General features: G+C 39.2%; 1 protein-coding gene across 1 annotated transcript; it reads left to right on the top strand.

Annotated features, from left to right (window-relative positions):
- Window positions 1–8,800: 8,800 nt before the first annotated feature.
- On the top strand, window positions 8,801–10,606 carry LOC140945819 (uncharacterized). The gene is made up of 2 exons (XM_073394870.1): window positions 8,801–9,272; window positions 9,996–10,606. Exons 1-2 carry the CDS (start codon window positions 8,836–8,838, stop codon window positions 10,249–10,251), a joined length of 693 nt encoding a protein of 230 aa, XP_073250971.1. The 5' UTR covers window positions 8,801–8,835; the 3' UTR covers window positions 10,252–10,606.
- The last annotated feature ends 4,194 nt before the right edge of the window (window positions 10,607–14,800 follow it).

The following is a 14,800-nucleotide window of genomic DNA, read 5'->3' as shown; positions in this document are numbered from 1 at the left end:
AAAGAGCTCGGTTATCGTTTATCAATTCCCATCCCCCCACCCCCCAACCTCGCCCACCACTCCGTTCCCTTCATAACGTTTTGGAAACATCGTTTCTTTCTCTAATCCAAAATTCTAATCAAGAGATTTGAATTTTTTCATATGATTATGGATTTTGGTAAAGAAACTTCTATCTCTCATGTATCTCCTTGATTCTTTCCCTGTTGCCTGCTCAAAGAGCTCAGTTATCAACTCAACCCCCACCCCCCCCCCCCCCACCCCTCCACCACTCAATTCAGATACAATTGGAAAGGCATCATACTCATGATTTCGGCTATCCTTTTAAATAATTTCTTTTTTAATGTTGTTTGTAGACCTAAACGAATGCACTATGAACACGCACAACTGCAATGCCAACAACTACTGTAATAATACCCTTGGATCTTTCACGTGCACCTGCAAACCAGGATTCTCTGGAGACGGAATTTCGTGCACTGGTAGGCAGTGATATATAATGCTTTCAACTCTTATTTTATTATTATTTTGCCATTCAGAATAAATTACAAGTAGAATAAAAAAGATAGTACATTTAAAATCAGCATACAGCTTGGAAGGAGTGATTATGGTGGGGAAATCTCCGAGAAGCCAACTAGCTTATGAGGAAAACTCTTGAGCATAAAACGAAGAAAAGTTTAGGATGGGGCTCAGATAGAGCATAAAGGTCTTAGATAGGCTTACTTTAAAAATTATCGAGAGTCATAGTTTCGCTAAACCCTTTTCTTACCATCAGAATGTTGTTGTTCAGGCCCAGGCTGAATATTCTTGTTTTCCTGCCAGTTTTAGGTGGAAAATATTATCGTGAATATCCTTTAAAAAAATTATGTAGTTTCCATTAGTTCGCGTCTTTTGTGATGGCCATGGGCAGAAACAGTCAGTACAAATGTAAACTTTGCAGTATGCTAATACTTCTGAAAATAGTAGCAAAGTGTCAGGAATTTCAAAACTGAAGTTCTCTTGTCAGAGCCCAATTGTACTTTTGCCAACCAAATGCTAATTTTTTCCACAGGAGCGCAAGTTTTGAGTGAGTTGCCAATGGTCTTTAATTTTTTTTGGTCCTAACATCTACATACAAATGATTAATTTTCATACATTTTCTTAAAGAATTGTAGTAGAGGAGTGAAAATTTGATAGAAGACCAAAGCATGTCGCCTTAAGTGATCAATCAATGAATCCTCACAACCTTTTTCCTTGATGACGTATTTAAAAAGTAAGGAGAAGACTGATGTTGGTCATACTTTTTAATTAGATATCAACGAATGCTCAAGAGACTTACACAGTTGTGATACGGAAAAGAAACAGTGTGTTAACACTGTGGGATCTTATAAGTGCGAGTGAAAAGCTGGTTACCAGGGCGATGGTAAAACATGCATTGGTGAGTAATAAGCTCTTTCATGTTTTCACCAAAAAAATTTTGCCCTTCATCTCTGATAACCCCCCTGCTTGCTCCTTGCAAGTTTGTTTGTGTCTCTTATTGCCAATAATATCTTCCTGGCAACACAGTAATCATATTCCAAGAATAAAACTCTAGCCCCTCTAAAATGTACCCATCCCCTAAAAGTTTGAATAGTAATGGTGTATTTAAAGCACTGGACTTCAACGCAGTTGGTTTCCGGTCCTCATTCTTCCAAACTCATTCCCAGGGTAGCTCTGCTATTTGTCTCCAGGCGACAAGAATGAGAGAAGCCTGAGAGCAAGGTTATAACACTCTAACCACAAAACTGCAACAAATTGGAGTTGTTCTCAGTAGTCCCAAATTCAACTCCTTGGTCACACTAATAAAAATACATGAGCAGAGTAAGGGCTGGTCCGAGCAGACCACAGTCCTTCTTTAATTTATTTTGAAATTTAGTTCTTTTTTAGGGAATTTTTTTTTCCTGAATTTTCTGGAACCAGCCCTGAAATGCCTAACTTGTTAGCCTGCCAGTTGGGATTTCTAAAAGCTCCTTTTCACCATATGAAATAATAATTGCTTCATTTCCATTCAAAAAGTCATCAAATTCAGTAACTCCATATTTTCTAAATGGATGCAAGAATTTGCTATATGTAAGGGAATCTAAAAAAGTTGATGATTCTGGATTCCACGCCGCGGGTTCCAGATTTCAGGTATTGGATGCCGGATTCTTTATCAGTGGAACTTTGATTAGGGATTCCAATCATAAGTCGGGCCCAGATTCCGTAAGTTGTGAAGCCCAGGATTCCGAATATTTCCACAAGAAAAAGTTCCCAGATTCTGGGTACCACAAAGCTTTAATTAGCGCAAATATCCCAAATTCCGCAATCCAGAATCCCTTACATGGGGCAAAAGAATTCACTCACATGCTGACATTTTTATACCGGGAGTTAAAATTCAACAAAATGAAAATTCGGGGGGGGGGATCGGAAATTACAATGGAGTTGATTCAATGAAAACAATGAATAATGGATGCTACTAAGGACGAACATTTTACATGAAGTATAGTTATGGCATGAAGTTAAAACTTATAATGGTAATCTTATTTTGCAATTCAACTGGGAAGTAAAAATTCAACGCTAAATTTGCGTTGCAAAAGCCATAGAAAGATATTATATCCCTTCCACAAAACGAACAAGACAGTTACTAGATAATACTCTAAACCAAACAACGTACAAAGCTTTTAACCATAGTAAATATTAGAAACACTGTATTAGAAGGTAAACGGTTTATCGAGCATAACATAAGCTTATAACCTTAACTTTAGTTATAATCTATTCTTTGACTTACTTTTTTAAAAGTGCGCAGCACCCAACAGCCATTTTGACACTTTGCTCGGCCAATTTGTTGACACTGACTCGTACAGGCTGGGAAATCCCATTTGATTTCGGCATCCTAGGCAAATAGGCGCTTAAACTGTGTGTTCCTATTTCAAAACATATTTGCATTTCTATATTCGCTACAGTTTTTAAAACTTTTCCCAACAGATATTAATGAGTGTGCCAGCGGTGTCCACGCTTGTCATAAGAACGCTTCATGTATTAACACTAAAGGATCTTACAAGTGTTCTTGTAAGAATCCATACACTGGAGATGGGAATACCTGTAATCTAGCAGCAGGTAATAACCAAGAGAATTGTCATAAATTCATCTACTATGGGGTGGGAATACCCATATAGAAGTGACGGGGGTGCTAATCGTCTTTACGGGTAAAAAATTGCAAATTTTGGTCTCACATAGGGGTATGGTTTTTTACCTCTTCTCCTAAACAGGGTCAAGAGAGGTATATAATTTCGTGTGAGACTGTCAACTGGGTATTGCCGGTCAGTACGATTGTATTTTGTCCTTTGTCCTAAACAAGGTAATGAAATTGACCGTGTTCCTAAACAGGGTATATATTCCAGGATGTTTTTGTTTCAAATCCTCAGCGGCTCACAAATACTCCAATATAAATCGAGTACCCTCCCCCCCCCCCACCCCCTCGGGGTAAGGCCGGAATAGCCAGTACCGTATTTATTCGATTAAACGCCGCCCTCAATCATAACATAACATAACACAACATTTTATTAGCATTCTATAAAATCAAACGCCGCAGATGGGAGCAAGATTACCAATAAACGCCGCCCTCAGATAAACGCCGCACCTGATCAGAAGAATGCGGCTTTTACTCGAGGATCATGGGAAAAACCTCGGTCAACTTGGTAATTTACATGTATGAGCTGGGGGGAAAGGGGGAACATAAAAACCCTGATACTTGGGAAGGCCTGACACTCTGATACTTAGGAAGGCCTGATACTCTGATACCTAGGAAGGCCTGATACTCTGATACTTAGGAAGGCCTGATACTCTGATACTTGGGAAGGCCTGATACTCTGATACTTAGGAAGGCCTGATAGTCTGATACCTAGGAAGGCCTGATACTCTGATACTTAGGAAGGCTTGATACTCAAAGTAAGTTTATATCATCCAGACATTCACGATTCTATCTCAGCAAAATGAGAGAGACATTGGAACCTTTAGGTTACATAATATTTACAAACGATTTACAATAGCTGTTGTCAGGGATTTGAAAAAAGTGATTCCGAAATAAACGCCGCCCTCGAATACACGCGGCCCTTGAAAACGCAGAAAAATTCTTAAACGCCGCGGCGTTTAATCGACTAAATACGGTATTTTACCTATAAAAGTATCTCTTGGAGTTGTGCGGAAAATAATCATACTGTGTTGGAGTATTGTCTCCTTTGAGGGCCAAGTAAATGAAGCCACGCCCAGAAATCATATCTTCGTTAAGGGTTTTAAACTAATTTTCCGACAGGCATCTCCATCACTTTTATAATAGAGTACCCCATGGGCTTATCTACCGGGCAGCTGGAGCCGTTGGGTTTGTAACCCCTTTTATTTAACTGGAAATTACAGCCATTAGACCGGAATAAAGGAAGAATAGGAAGGCTAGAGAAAGGCAAGGAAAAAGAGCAGGGGGTAGAGAAAGGGAACTGGAGGAGGAAAATAAGAGAAAAAAAGGCAGTCAGGGTTCCTACAATTGGCCGAGGTAGGCTAGCTTTAATACCAACATAATACCAATCTTGTTGAGTTACAACTGTGACCCAAATCGCTTGGTGGATGGCGCGCATTGAGCAAAACAGAAGACTCATCGTACCTTGCATTGATATTATTAAAGAGATATGTAGTAACTAATTAACCTTAGTCTTCCGCACATGTCATTATTGCTGCTTGAATGTTAAAATCATCTTATCTTTTCTTATGAGAATGCCAAACCTTTCACAACCTCACGAGTGAAGACGGGAGTGAGACGTACTCAGCAAATACTTCTGGATGTGACAGCGGAATTGGCCCTGGGTGGTACCGGTTTGGAGGAGCTGCAGGGACCAGAATGCCAACTTTATGTCCACCCACACGGAGGTGTAACACCAATGCCCCCGGCTGGATCAATGGTACTCATCCCGCAGTAGCTGACGGTCAGGTCAGCAAGACGGTGTGCTTTCACTGGGAAAATGACTGCTGTCGTTTTTCAACAAGTATCCAAGTGAGAAATTGTGGCTCATATTACGTCTTCTTCTTCAGTGGTACACCTGGTAGCATCTGTTTTCTCCGCTACTGTGGCACTGAATAGACATGAGTAGGCCTTTCCCGATTGCGCTGAGCACCTTTTGAGCACTTTTTTGAGTTTGGAACACTATTTTGCATTTTGAGCACCCTTAAGCACTTTTTCGCACTTTGGGCAACATTTGAGCAATATTTCACATTTCGGGCAAATTTCGAGCAACATATGTCTTCTAAAACATTTTAAAGCAAAAACTGTGTGTCGCTCGCAACGAGAATCGTGTTCCAGGTCATAAATTTGAATAACTAATGATGTTGTCAAGAATAAAAGACCGTTGTCATGGAAAGGCACGTGGACTTATCCTTACTGAGGGTGAGAACAGAAGTTTCTGATTGGCTGATGTATCATGCGTGTGTCATCTCAAATTTCTAAATCATCTGATGTCTAGGCTTTGCACTAGTACTGCTGAATTTATTTACAATTCGTAACCGGCTTTAGTTTTTTAAAAATGTTGTTGTTCTATATTCTATCAACCTTTGTAACAACCTGTCGAATAACACTACGCAAAATAGATTGTTAATTACTTCAGTAAAAATTGACACATTTACGAAAAGCTTAGAGGTAACTGTTCACAACTTTTAGCACTTTTTGAGCACTATTTTGAGATTTTGAGCACTTTTTGAGCACTTTTTAGCCATTTTTGCCAGCACTTTTTCAGGATTTTACGAGCGCAATCGGGAAAAGCCTAGTCACATGAGGACAATTAAGTGTCCATAAATTACACATCCCAGGGGTAGCCTCTAAGAAAATTCGGATGGGAGTGCGCGGCATGTGTCTATTTTTTTGTACCAATGTATGCACGCTTTTAACAGCTTCCCTACCCATTTCAAAGTCTTCAAACCTTAATCATTACAGTCAAACCTCGCTTTACGGAGACCCACTTAATACTCGGGCAACTCATTATTACGGAGAGTTTGCTTTGTTCCTGGCGAAAGAAAGCTCTTACATTTTCTCTACTTCAACTCGCTTAACACGGACACTCCCTTAATACATATGGCCACTTTCTATGCCCCCCCCCCAACCCCCCCCCCCCCCCCCCCCCCCAGTGTGTGGATTGACGGGGTTGGACTGTATTTAAAAGTAAATAATGAGGATAAAAACACCTAGTAACCCTGGTTCCCAAAAGCAAAACCTGAGAAAAAAGCCGACATTTCGGAACCCCACCACTGGTTTTCCCCCCGAAATGTCGTCTGAGGAACGAGCGCAGAAATAGTTTGTGCTGATCTCCGGGTTAGTGCTTGTGATTCGTGGTGCCGCAAGGGAAATCTGCTTCAAACAATCAAAAGCGGTAGCCCGATTTGGGTATTGACACGCTATAGCTATCAGTATGGAATTTTTTTCAGTGACTTCATTTCGCCGAGAAACCATCAGCGGGGAGGATCAAAGACCGGAAGACGGCGGAAATCGCCGGAGCCTACCATCAGCGACGTCTCGAAAAATCGGCTGTTTTCTCAGGCTACGAAAAGTGTAAATCCTTATTTAATCTATATTTAACCCAAACGGTAGACATATATACTCAATTTCACATTTAAAGGGTCACTGCTAAATGACCTATATTATAGGACACAGTAAAGGAAAAAATCAACGCGTCTTGAGTTTTCCCGACTATATTTTACAAACAACTACTTCGACTAGATACTCCGACAAATCAAGGATTGGTGTGTGCCTCTCAGGTTCTTAATCCATGACTCTATTTAAGGGAAATGAGTGAAAATGACACTCATAAAGGCTTAGACAACCAAAAGGACATTCTATGTGAGGAAAAGCTGAAAACGCTCGGAATCGTTTAAGGCTAGTCGGTTATGTTTGTATCCCAGTTTCTTTACATGGTAATCAGCGTAAGGTTCAGCAGATTTCTGAAGTAAGAAAAAGTGACCAGTTTTACTAGTACTCTAGCCATGTATTTTTTGTTCAGAACTTTAGAGTCACCTACGTTTTGTGATTTAAGCCGGATAGCCTATTTATCAACAAGATCCACTCTCAAGGATACCCTCTTTTGGGGCTCAACACTGTGCAAAAACAACGACAAAAAGCTTAAGGGAATGTACTCCTTCAGTGGAATGATTATATAACTGGTTATACATAAGTTGCAAACAACTAAGGACACTGGAAAAGTAGTTGTTTAATTATTCGTCTTGTGTGGTGTTAAACAAATACATCCTGAATAATCAAGTTATTAAAAACTACAATGTGGCTCAAATCAGCAAAAACTACAGATGCAGATACCTCATTGTTATCCGGATACCATCAACGATGCAGCGCCCAAATTAAAGACACATGTTTCAATTAAGAGTGCTATTTTCTATCTGATTTTTGTAGTTAATAGTCTCGGGTTTGAAAAGAGCCGTTTCAAGACATTTCTCAAAGTTCAAGAAGCGGGAACTTCCAGCAAATTGAGTGACTTATTAGCATGAAAAGGGGCACAGATGAACAAACTTGTACAAAAATTGAAGCAGACTATAATTGTGGTTTTAGAACGTTTGTTAGCCTCACAAGTTTTAAAAGTTCATTTTTTTTGTTTGCCGACTCCGTTTGATATAATTCTAAAGGGACATACTAAAAATTATTTGTTTGAAGCGAACTAGTACAATTTTGTTAGTATTTACATGTAATTGTTCAGTTCATAGCGAACAAGGACACGTAATTGGCAAAATGAACAAGTAATCCGCGACACTGCTCCTTAATATTTTAAAGTTTTCACAAACTAACGGTTAACTTTTTCACGTATTCAAAACCATGCGCTTTTTGCCACCTTTCGTTTCAAATTTATCAACTTTCATAAAAGCCGTACTAGGAGTGACAAGTTTCAAAAAGACTTTTGTTTTTGCTCCATATATAGTTTAATCGCTAAAATAAAACAAAAACAGTGGTGATAAAAATTGTTAACTTTCGCATTTTTGTATAAACTTTTTTCAGATATACGTTTCGTATTGTTGGTTTTCACATGACGTCACTAAAATTCAAACTACAAAACTATCGACCCTACTGAGATTTTACTTTCATGGTGTATTAGAGCAGCTGAAAACTAATTTTCAAACAAATTTTCGCCTCAAAAGGGTTCTTGGTTTTGGGTAAAACATTTCCTCGGATATCTCGTATACGAATTATTCCTTCGACCCAAATCTTGGCGAGGGTCTTTGTATGTTTACCTCCTTTCATTTCCCAGATTCAGGATTGGGTGTCATTTTTATTTTGATCTCTTTTGAATGGCGTGACACTGAAAACCAGCAATAGTCAACATACATCTTATGTATACCTTATGTATGGCAAAAAAAGCCGGAACTAATAAAGCATCTCTTTTCCACACTGTATGTGACATTAAAAGCTGGCTTAAGATCTTGTATAAAAATTTTTTAAAGATTATCTTGCAACAATAATCTGATTTGCCAGACGCTAAAATTTCAAAATGATCCCACTTGATGTTATGTCCGGTGGCATTCATGATGGTCGTGTAGAAATAGCTGATCATGAAGAGTGGTCATTTGTAGTTAGGGCCTACGGCGGAGAGAAGAACATCGGCAGAAATAAGCAAATACAAAGAAAAATGGTATTTTATTGTTTGTTACGGTTTTTTGTGCCCGATATATGGTCAGGAATACTCCTGATTTGGTTTGCCTAACCGCCCCGCCACCACCCCAGTGAAAACCAATATAGTGAGAAGGTCCTGGTGTTGGAGACCGCTGACCAGGATAGAATCACTTTGTCTTTGCATTGCCAAACGAAAAATGGCGGGCATGCCTGATGAATTTTCTTCAAACTCGCCGTTATCTTTCGATTTTACCGACGGTCTACTCGACGATGATGTTGCCCAAAAAATGAGAATTCCACAAAAAATCACCGTAGCTGGGGACGAAGAGGAATATCCGGCTAGTGCAGCGACAGGTACCTCGGGGGCAGCCATGACATCGTCAATGATGGCCATTCCAGAACGAATCGAAATCGGCAATTTTGCTTCTCCAACGAGTGGAATTCCCAAGGATTTAAGAGATAATTTGGGGAGTGTGAATTCTAAGAGTAGTATGGTAACTCCACCACGAACTCTGACTGTTGATGACACAAAATCAGCACATTATCCTCAAAGGATCGCGACAGCACAGCCTTCGCCGATTCATGGAACAGGTGAGAGAGGGGCTTTTGCTGCTAAATTCGTGGAAGATGAAAGGTAAGCCTGTCGTTAAGCTGAATTAAAGAATTTTTTTACCTTAGTGATTTCTTTCTTTCTTTTCTAGTGCATCGTAGCCTTTGTGTTTTAGTACTCAAATTATATTATTAAATTTTAGAATACACAATTTTGATATTGTTTGTGCTATGTGAAAATAAAAACATTTGAATATCCGGCCTCTACATTCCAATATACACATCTTTAAGTGTTGGTCTCGCAGTCTTGCAGTCGTGAACATTTACATTAAAAAAATGATAAATGTAGTCGAACTTTATGTGTATGATTTTTGTGTATGAATTGATTCTTCGTTGTGTAGGCTTTGAGAGGCTCTCAAGTACACTGATGTCAAATTGAGTAATAATTCCTTTGCTACTGAGTGAAGTAAATTTCCATATTTCTTGAGTAAAGAAATGTAGGATTGACCATAGAAGTAGTCATCCCACTTACCTTTTTAAAACAACCAATTTTTAGATATTCATCAACTACAAGCCTTTAGGGCTGCATTTATCATATTTTAATTTGGATCATAATTTAACATTTCTTAGAAACTGCCCACCTCCCCCTCCCCTAAGCCAACATTAACATTTATTTCTCATTTTGGGGAAAATGTTGGCTTAGGGGAGGGGTAGGTGGGTAGTTTCCCAGAAACATATATCCCTTAATTTTTCTGATTTGATAGCATGCCATTCAACAATATAATTCAAAACTGTGCTTATTTTTTAGTATTGCTGTTGGTCTTGAAGTTATTGAAGAAGGCACGCCACTTGATAGTGACGGTGAAGTTGGTCATTACATGGGCAATGACCTGTCAGACACCAGGAAGTGCTTGATTCAGGTGCAACAGTTAAACCGCAGAGTGCGAGATCTTGAGAGAGACTTGCAGAGAAATACAGTTGGATTCTGGTCCAAGCTCGCTTTCTTTGCTTTTACAATCATCAACCCCATTATACTCCACTGGCTTTTGTGGAAAAGAAGATGAACAGTGATTGATAATAAAGCAGATAAAGTTGCTGGTCTGATAAAGAAACAATAACAAAGAGAAAAAACCGTTGTAAATATATTTGAGCACTCGGTAACGATAGGAGATTCTTTGGTTTTGCTTGGGTATCACTAGGCTGAGAAACTGCAGCAAGATGCAGATATGATACTTCTATGACCTTCATACTGGTTCTTTTATTGAAGGGGTGCCTGGTATTTCAAAAGTGACTTCTGATTATGCTAATTCTCCTTCAAATTGCCTTCCATTCAGTATGAAAGCAGTCTGGAGGAAAACTATGTAGACTGGATAACAGATAGGTTAAGGTAGATGGGCATAGCTTAGCCTCACATGGCAGGTCATTTAGAAAGTAGTCTTGTTTCATAATCCCCCAGGGAAATGGAGCATGATATCAATAATAGTAAGGCCATGTCCAAGTGGAATGTCCCTTTCTTTGGCAAAAGTTTGAAGGAAATGGTGCATTCTGCTCTGAGATAAGGTTAATAAGCTTTAAAGCCCTTAATAAACATTAGAGTTCTAATCAATAAAACTGTTGTGGTTTAAAAAATTTGTGAGTTTGTTTTTTAAAAAAGTTCATCCTTTTGAAACAATGTAATTAGTGGTATTTTTTGTTGCTACTGTGAGTACCCTTCAAAGTAAACAAAGTACAGTCAAACAGTAACCTCTTTAATACGGACACCAAAGGGACAGAACCAAGTGTCCGCTTCACAGAGGTGTCCATTTTATAGAGGTAGGGAATGTATGATTTTTGGCAGTTCTGGGACCAAACAAACTGTCTGTAATGGAGAGGTGTCTGTATTGTAGAGATGTTCATAAGGAGAGGTTATACCGTAGTCCCATTTTGCATAACAAGTGCCAAATCATTTTTCATGCTTACTTGCCCTTGGAAGGGTCCACTGACAAAAGTCATGTTCCAACCAATTCATTTAGAAAACAAAACCATGCAACTGTCCTGGTCAAGTGAAATTTAAGAGCTGTCAATCATGTTTTTTTTTTTTTTTTTTTTTTATCAAGGACTGGCCACACCCAAACAAACTTGCCATATATCTTTAATAATACAATTTCAACAATTTCAACAGCTGCCTTTCCCATAGGCTTGGTAGGGAGCACAGATTTTTAGAGTGGGGTGTTGAAGATGAGCAAGTGCAAGTGGGGAATGAGCACAGAACATAGCAAATAGTGGTCACGACCTTTGCCCCCATTTTTCTTTACCCCTTTAAGCCCAAATATCCAAATTGAAATTCCCATTTGTTGCCCCTATACGTTTCCTATAGAAGTAGTAGTGAGAAGTTGTTGAAGTATCAACTCATTGTATCTTTATCTTGTGTGATCATGTCTTCAAATCTCATCAACAATCTGTTTTATAAAGCATTGATACCGATCCTCCTTTACAGGCGGATTGCTTCTCGACAAGGTATTATTTTGTGCGACTTCAGGATTTTAGACTCCCTTGGACAGACAATGGGGGCGGGGGTGGTTGCCACTCCACTCTGAGGTTTTTCTGATTTTCACTCTAAAAGATAAAACATTGAGCGCTCACCATTTGTGTGGAAAACCCGGAAATTCCTGGGAGACTATGGAACGGTTCATCCCGGTGGAAATTTTGCGGAAAAAAGTAATACCTTTCAAGGTATTTCCTTTTTCCCGTTTTTACAACCCTCACGCGCCCAAAAAATACCAGTACCATTTGACGGAAATTTTCCACCAAAACTTTTCGTGCAAATTGTAAGCGCTCATAGGCACCTGTCTTTTAGAGTAGCTGTTCGTTTATCCCTCGCGTGCATTTGGAGACAAGTTTAGTGATGGTCAGTTACTAGCGAAGCGGAGCACCAAGGATAAGAAAATTTGGTAACCTATGCACGCCCGCCCGCCCATTAGTCTGCAACACAGGCATACCAATGTAAAATAACTCAATCGACAGGTATTGCAACCCAAATTCAACTCAAGGTTTTATTTGGAAGGAAATCGCATGGCCGCCCGGGTTTTTGGAAAGAAAAACAAGTTATTTTTTATGTTTACACTCTCGTGGATAACAGAGAAAGAGCTAGAGTGAATTTCGTAGAAACAAAAACATGAAAATTGAAAGCGGTGGTGAGAAAATGAGAAATGCTAGCGGCTAGCAAGGAGCGGCCAGCAAGTTGTAAATGAGGGCCAGTGAAAAATAAAAGCAAACATGAACACAGGAAACAAAATATTGGGTAAGCACATACAACTATTCTACATAAAAAAATGTGCATGTGTAACTAGGAAGTTTTTAGAAGGAAGGAAGGTTTTAGTCGTACAAAACAGCGTTGTAGTCGTGCAAAACAACGGCAAAGAAAGAGAAAAATGCGTGCTGCACGTGCAAATTTGTTTTTTTTGCTAATTAGAAGAAAAAGTGTGTTGCACGTGCAAATTGTTTTGCCATCCCCGTTTAACATTAGACGATTTAACTTTTTTTGTTTATAAGTATTGTTAACCAGAGCTTCGCTTTAATTTAGCCCTGGGTAAATCTATATATTAGCGGAGCTCTACGCCCACCACAGGCGTAGCCCCATACCTAGAAAAATGTGGTAATCTACCCATCCGAGAAATTTTGGTAATCACGTGACCGTACGCTCGACCGTCCGTCCGTCCTCACCACAGGCATACCAGGGTAAAATAACTCAATTAACAGGTATTGCAACCCAAATGCAACGTGAGGTTATTTTGGCGGGAAACTGCATAGCCACCCGCGTCTTGTAAAGCAGAGACAACTAAAGAGTCAATAAAGAAGAAAACGGAAAGCGGAAATTGTTTCTGTATCCGTGTTGTTTAAAGTATTAAGCTTCTAAGATTAATTGTCATGTCCACAAATTTGGAATATAGAGAAAGAGAAAGGCAGAAAAAAAGAGAAAGCAGGCGACAGGCCAGCAAAGCTCGACGAGAAAAAGAGCGACAAAGAACTAGAGCGAAAGATATAAAAAAGGAGGACATTCTTTGTTGGAAGGACAAGATGGAAAATTTGTAGCGGCGACCAGAAAATGAGAAGTGCTAGCGGCCACCAAGGTGAAATTGAGCGGCAGTAAAAAAAAAAAAAAAAAAAATTGTGAACAAGAACACGTACGACATTTCCTTCATTAAACGTGTAACTTGGAAGTTTCTGGAAGTTTCACGTTGTAGTCGCGCAAAAAAAACGGCAAAGACTGAAATGTACAAAAAAAGTGTGCTGCACGTGCAATGTTGTTTTTTTGCTAATTAGACCTATTGTTGTTTTTTTGCCATTCTCGTTGCCGTACACGATTTTATATTTTGTTTGAGCAAACTATAAATATTATCGAGAGTTTCGCTTTCAGGGCTAAATCTGTATATCATGTTTAGCAAATATGACGTTATAAGTAGCAGGTGGTCAAGCCATTTTTGAGTGAAAATCAATGTTTTTCAACGTCTTTCAGCAATAAAAGTAAAGCTTGTGGCTAACATTATGCAAAGGGCTTATTTATGTGTAGTTTTTTCTTTCAAGTACAAAATATTACCACTTTTCGTGGCTTTAACCTGATTTCTCACTTCAGAATGAAGTAGAGCACGTGCTGAAGCGCGTGGACAGGCACCCAAAACGAGTAAGACTGGAACTACTATCCAAAATGGCGGCCATTGTTGATAACTTGGACTCTACAAGTACAGCGCCACAACAGACCCCAAAAGGTTAGTTTTTGTCTGTCTGTTTGTCTTTCCTTTCTTGAAACAGAAAGGCTGTCCTTTTAAGGGCTTCAGTGATGATCTGTAACTTACGTTTCTGGTGTCTGAGGTCTCATCCTTGTAGACATGTGTGTTGGATGAACAAAATTAATCAATTTGAACAAGAAACTAGGCATGAGTGTACAGTTGATCTGTCGACATCTTATAAGGAAACGAAACAGTACATTAATTTTAGTCTTTTTTTCTCAGTGCGGGAAAAGATTGACTCGTATGTCCTAAGGTATTTCGCTTGGTACAAAGAACCTTTGTCACAGAAATAACGTAAGAATGCAAATTCCTGGCCGATGTCATCGGTTTACCCCAGCGGTAGGACCCCGGGCCAACCAGGGGAATAATTAAGTAAGTGGAGGGAAGTTAAGAATTTAAACTCTGGGGAGGGGGAGCCTACCAATCATTCAAGACAAATCCCCTGGGTCAAGAGCTTTTCAAACAAACATCTCTGCTGATATCCGTCACAAATGTAGTAACTGGGTTTCATAATTTAATTTTGGGGACTTAATGTAATACCAGGGGTGAAGCATGACCATTTGGACAAGTACGCACAAGAGTCCATATGGTCTTAAAAGCTTCATACAAAATAACGTGTTTTTGCTTTCCTTTAATACGAAACTGACAGTTCACAGGCTTGTTTACAATAGAACGTGATACCAAAAAAGCTTTTAAAATATTCTTCTTTGAGCTGGTACAGGAATACATATCTCTAAAGTTTGTCATTGAAAAAATACTACATCTGTTCACTAGGAGTAAGTTTCCTGCAAAATTCTTGTTGATAAAAAATGTGCAGCATTTTACATGGATTATTGTTGGCATGGTT

This window comes from Porites lutea, chromosome 8 (assembly GCF_958299795.1).
Source record: "Porites lutea chromosome 8, jaPorLute2.1, whole genome shotgun sequence".
In the NCBI taxonomy this organism is placed as follows: Eukaryota; Metazoa; Cnidaria; class Anthozoa; order Scleractinia; family Poritidae; genus Porites; species Porites lutea.
This window is presented reverse-complemented; position numbering and strand designations above follow the sequence as displayed.